This window comes from Silurus aristotelis, assembly GCF_946808225.1.
Source record: "Silurus aristotelis genome assembly, chromosome: 16".
NCBI lineage: Eukaryota > Metazoa > Chordata > Actinopteri > Siluriformes > Siluridae > Silurus > Silurus aristotelis.
Window position 1 is genome coordinate 2,677,696 of NC_139589.1, and position 6,379 is coordinate 2,684,074.

Genomic DNA, 6,379 nt, shown 5'->3' on the forward strand with positions numbered 1-6,379 from the left:
TATATTTGTAAAATAACTTAAATAACTGTCCATATAATGTATGTTTTGACCATTATCCATACATTAGTCATGAATTTCTTTGTAAATTAAATAGTGTAATGGAGATTAGCTAGTTGTTTGATAGTGGTATCCAGTGTCTCTTATACAGACAAAGACTATGTTAGTTGTTTGTTTAATGATGTAACTAGGAATTAGCTAACAACTCAACATTATTTAACTGCTCCTGAAACAAGCGCCATGTTTTCCTACCTCGAAACCTGATTAGCTGAGATTTCCTTTTTTGCTAATGCAAATGATTAGCATTGATGTTGAAGTGAAATTAGCTAGGCAGCGAATTCTAGCTAATGGTGAATATTAGGTATTTATATTATATTTGATATTATTATCATTAGCAAACTAGGCCTTGTGTTAGTCAACCACATGACTAGCAAACTTACAGAGACTGAATATTGTTTTATATTAAAAAATAATCGTTTTTTGAACAGAAATTAAAAACTGAACTATGATGCTACAAAGAGCCACACATTATTTTTTTTTGTTTAGCTTTTCTTCCCTTGTGGTTTTTATTCACCAAGTCTCACACGAAAGTTGACAGGAATTGCAAGTTTATTGTGATAAAAGCAGAGCAACTTCCCAGGTGTCTCCACGTGCTACAGCCTTTCTGCAGCTTCAAGATCTTTATTTCTTAAGTTTTCACCATGTGTCTTTTTTTCCCCCAAGCAAAAAATCATTGTACACATTACATGAAAGTAGCACCAGTTAGTCGGCTGGCAGTGAGGCAGTGAGGTATGTACTGTGACTCTGAGTCTGGAAAATCTGAGAGGATGGAGAAGAACGGAAAGAAGAAGGACACTTTTTTCTAGTGTTGGATTCTACGGATGGACTGGATCTGGGGAGTGTGAGCGTGACTCCCGAACTCTCTGTAGCATCTGTACTCGCCTCCGTGGCAGTCGCACTCCATGATGTACTGATAACCACGATAGCCAGGGTACTGGTAGCACACCCAGCTAAAAGAATAAAAGAATATGGTTTTGAATGATATCATATGATAAAACACATATAACCCTTAATGTTGGTTTTTAATAATATGTTTAATAGTATGTGGACTCCTTGCCCTCACATCCACACGGGTTCTTCCCTAAAGTGTTGACATGAAATTGGAAGTACACAATGTACAGGATATATTAACACGACCCACAATGTTTGTTTATGTTTTGTTTATGTCTGTGATACTTATCTGTACTTCTACTTGAGTAAGGGTTAAGGGCTAAACAACAGCAGCTTGGATTGGGATTTAAACTCATGACATTCCTGTCCCAAGTTCAACGCCTCAAAATGTGAGCTACCACTTTATCCTAAACATAACACCAATACATCTCCAGCTACCTCTGGTTGTGTGTGTCTCATTACTGGAATTATGTATGTACTATATAGTCAAACAATCTATTTTACATGCATCCATCCATCCATCATATACGTATACATAAAATCATGGCTAATCTTGCTAATGCTCTTTAAGGCTAAATATAGACAAATCTGAAAAATCTTCTGAAAAGAATAAACATGGAATGGAATGCTTGGAAGCGTCGAAAGGTGTCCACATACTTTTGATACTTTTGTCTAAGCCAAGCGCAAAGAAACAATTTCTGTTTATGAATTATTTTCATTCTACATTATAGATCCTGTTTGCAGTAGATGAGAGACAGGGGTTATTATAGGTTATGACCGTGATGGTGTTATGTGCTTATCGTAGAGGGGCTGGTGTCGATACTCACGCGCCGCTTTGAACCCGCATGGAGCCGATCTCGTTGTTGTGCCAGCCCATCGCCTGCAGGGAAGGGTAATCATCACACAGCTCCCACTGTCTGCCCATCATGTTCTCGCACTCCCACACACACATGCGGGACTCCTTGTGGCACTGTTTCAACATGAAAAAAAAAATAAGGACCCAAAGCATTTGCTCCAAATACCTGCCTCGTAGACCAGCAGATGATCTTTTTTTCTTTTTCTCTCTGATTTCTCACAGGATATATTGGAGATTCTTAGAACGGTGATTCATCGAGGTATCAACTCTACTCCGCAATAAATGTTGCTTGTAAAGTCTCTAAAAAGACGAAAATGTAGTTTTTTTTTTTTTTCTAAATAGAGAAAAAAGCTGCCATGGCAGGATTTAAAACTCCAATTGCTTTTGCTGCCCTGAAAATCTTTTAACCAATAATGCAACCTGGATTAGTTATGCGAGGATTCATTAATACAGGACATATGGTTATAGGAAAATAATCAACAATAGGATGGTGTGATGGAGTTCAATAGGAAACAACAAGAAATTTTTCATGGTCCTGAAACTACATGTTTTTATTACATTTTATTATTGAACAACCCTCTGTAATTGTAACCATTTCTAGTTATTTATTGCTTACAGTCTAACCAGGTATTAGGAATTTCTTTTTCTGGAACGTAATGATACTAAGTACACTGGGTCGTACATAGTCCTCATTCCTGAAGACGTTCCCGTTGGTGGAAGCGATACCAATACTTCACATTGTCACTGGAGACTCCTTCCGTAAGTCTCATTTCAGAATATTATAGTTACTTTGCTGAAAACTCAACTCGAACTTTTAGGATGAATTTACTACAATGGCTCAGGACCACAGTTTGATGGACAGCGCCCATCACTCAACAGTGCACCTCATCAATGACGGAACTGTAATAAATGGACATTCGGTAAGGATGAGGATGGGTTCCCTTTTGAGTCTGGTTCCTCTCAAGATTTCTTCCTCATGCCAAGAAAGGAACTGGCTCAGTCATTACAACTTAAAATGATAAGGAATCAACTTATAGACACAAAATTTTCATTTCAACTTCCAAATACATTTATGCATACTGCATACTTTTTAATGCTGTAAAGCTGTTTTGAGACAATGTCCATGGTTAAAATGCGCTATACAAATAAATATGAATTGAATTGAATTTGTCTGAGAGATAATGGTCCTTGTGAAGGAGCTGTTACTATAGAAACAATACTTTATCGTTCGAATTATTACGAGGGCAGCTGTTATAGAATACTATAATATAAACACTAATCAGATTTCTGAATTGAACTGGTACCGTATATTTGATTATTTGAACGAAATTCAGTATTTTGGAGGAACTTACAGCCGAATAGACCGGGCGGAAAGACATCATCCTCTCGACGCGGTAGCCATGGCTTCCCATGTAGGCCTCAAAGCAAGGGTAGTCTCCCTTCTCCAGGACAAACTGCTGGCCGTTGTAGCTGCTGTGCTCGAAACCCACCCAGCTTGTCATGAAAAAAAGCAAAAATAGGATTTTTTTTAAGCATCCTATTGAATATGTGTCTGCTTTTGGTTTATGTTCGATTACTCACGCGCCACATTCCACCTTCAGAGAGCGGATATTTTCCATGCCATACTCCACAATGTTCTTGCAGCAGGAAGTGAACTCCCACCATCTGCCTTGGTAGTACTCCTGGTCATAAACCGTGATCTGGTGGAAAGCAGAGATGCGTTAAATGACCGTGAGAACCTGCTTCTCACAAGCATTTCTGCATTTTGTCAAGAGAAAAACTGTAACATAAAAAAAAAAATTATACACCGAGGAAGATTGTCAACAGGTCAGATAACGTTGGTTGATTTCCTAAAACAACATGACCTGGTGTAATTTAGTCTTCTCGCAAGCAACTTAAAAAAAAAAAGTAGCACATATTGGATCCAATGGAAGTGCCAGATAATGAGCTGATGAGCTGTTAGTATAAAACTGTTAAAGTGTCAGGGATTATTGTGGCATGATTGGAAGGTCTTGAGTTCAAATCCCAACATTGCCAAGCTACTGTGGCTAGGCCCTTGAGCAAGGCCCCTGACCCTCAACCACTCAGCTGTGTAAATGAGTAAGTATATATATATAATTGTAAGTCGGTCTGAATAAGGGCGTCTCTTAATGAAAAGCTAATACAGATGAAAAAAAAACCTTCTGTCCAATCACAATTCACTTCCGCTGTGGTGCCTAATGGGGTGTGGAGGAAAAGTAAAATGAGAATTTGGATTTGATGTGGCAGCTACCTTCCATGGTCCCATGTGCATGTTCATGTTCATCTGAGTGGTCTGATTGGCCATCGTGTCTAATATCTCAGTACTGTTTGACCTGTAGAGAAAAATAAGAACCATTTCAAGAACATTAACATATTTCTGATGTTTATTATAATTTTTTTACTCAGAATTAAATTTTCATTATTATTTCTGATTTTTTTTATCGTATGACTTTCATACCCTGGATGAACCACACAGTAAAAAATCCCTTTCATTAATGAATCCTGTGAATCAGTTGTTTTAACGAGTGCTTGATAGACTTACCCCGAGGTATGAGCCGTGTGCGCTGGGGGGTTTCCACAAAGTGGTCTTTTGCTCAGGCTCATGGAGGGGTATTTATACAGAGACGAGGTGAATGGCCTTTTTGACTCACAGACTCTCGGCTGCTGTCAGCACTTTTGCTTTGGGAGACTTTTTGTCTCTGGACTGAGCTTTGGGACTTTCATTCTTTCACCTCGCATGTCACAAAAAGGCTCTCTTCCATTAAAAAAACAAAAAACGAACACGTAGCTACAGTCAGTTAATATTTGAGATGATGGTTTTTCCTTTTTACGCCCAGCATTACACTGGAAATGTTATCAATTTTAAATTTTTTCTGTGGATTCACAGAAAACAGCACAATAAACTCGTTTCACAAACTATATCGAATATTTCAACCGAAGACAAATAATTGTGTTTCCTCTGTCACTGATTTTACTCTGACTTGTCAGTGTATGTGAAAAAAAAAAAATTTTTTTATTGTATTAAGAATTTTTTTTTACTTTTGATCATTTGACTGTATAGTTGTTGTTTTTTCTACATAACCTAAAAATAGGGGAAAACTTTTTAAATTATACAATATTTTTTATATTTTATGTTATTATGTTATTTAAAATGATAAAACTATAACTATAAAAACTATACAAAAAAACTTTAAAAAGTAAAATAAAAATAACTGTAAAAAATTATTTGTTTTAGTCTTAATCTTCTTTTGTTGGGGAAAACACTAGGCCTAAAAGCCAGTGTAGACAATTGATCATTTCAATGGTTTTATTTCTGTATAATGATCTTTTACTTAAAGCAAATAACTGTTCATTTGACGTTTGAGGTTGATGTGGTCGGACACTTCGATCATAATCAGATCATCAGCTGTACATTCACATGTCCCCACACGCTGTGAGCATGTTGCTTATCTGACAGAAATTCCACAAAGAAAGTCAACAGTGTGTGTATAAAGTGAAATCAGTGTCTCTTTATGTGTCTGTGTGTTTGTGTGTAAAAAATTGTGCGCTTGCCTGTGTGTTCATTTCTGCTGATCAGAGCAACACACCTTTTACAAAGAGGGTAGCCATGTCAGCAGGCTTGTTAGATGAAATGACTGTGTGATGACGTGCTTCTGTGTACATGGTGTGTGTGTGTGTGTGTGTGTGTGTGTGTGTGTGTGTGTGTGTGTGTGTGTGTGTGTGTGTGTGTGTGTGTGTGTGTGTGTATAAATTTTAATTTATAGTTGATTGGTCACATAAACAACTATAAACAGTACAAATGGCCAATGAAATGCCTTCGTTCTAATGTACAAATAGTATTTAAAAAAAGATTCGAGACGATTGATAATCGTTAGTAATCAATAATTCAGATTTTAGTGCTTTAATTAATTGTCGAATAAAATCAAAATATTCAACAATGGAATTTTTTTAGCTGCAATAAAATACAATTAACTATAAATAATAGAATGGACCGAATCTAAACTAAGGGCGAGATGGTGATACACACGAGACACACACACACACACACACACATTTATAACCCTATTCATGAATTCACCTACATGCATTCTTCTGTATGGTGGGAGGAAACCAGAGGAACATTTTAAGGACCCTTCAGCTGTAAGGTGGCAGTACTACCACCACCGGCATCACATCTGACAACAACAGCAAGGCAATGGTTAATGTTGCTTACAATTAAGGCTGACATTGCTTCCTTTGTGTTAAAGATGATGATGGATGATGGATGATGATGATGATGATGGTGATGCAAGATGTTACTTATCCTCAGTGTTATAGTGGAATTCATCTATTAAAGTAACTATGGATTATGGATGATTAAGTAAGGATGATGTTAATAGGCCTGGAGTATATATATATATATATATATATATATATATATATATATATATATATATATATATATATATATATATATATATATATATATATATATATATATATATATATACATACATATAAACAAAGGTTGTGTTTTTTAAATAACCCATTCCACATCTTCTTCACATTTGCTGT

General features: G+C 36.4%; 1 protein-coding gene across 1 annotated transcript; it reads right to left on the reverse strand.

Annotated features, from left to right (window-relative positions):
• Nucleotides 1–588: 588 nt before the first annotated feature.
• On the reverse strand, nucleotides 589–4,444 carry cryba1b (crystallin, beta A1b). The gene is made up of 6 exons (XM_083563486.1): nucleotides 4,368–4,444; nucleotides 4,077–4,158; nucleotides 3,386–3,504; nucleotides 3,157–3,298; nucleotides 1,776–1,918; nucleotides 589–1,007 (listed from the first exon to the last, which is right to left on the reverse strand). Exons 1-6 carry the CDS (start codon nucleotides 4,427–4,429, stop codon nucleotides 860–862), a joined length of 696 nt encoding a protein of 231 aa, XP_083419612.1. The 5' UTR covers nucleotides 4,430–4,444; the 3' UTR covers nucleotides 589–859.
• Between the last annotated feature and the right edge of the window lie 1,935 nt (nucleotides 4,445–6,379).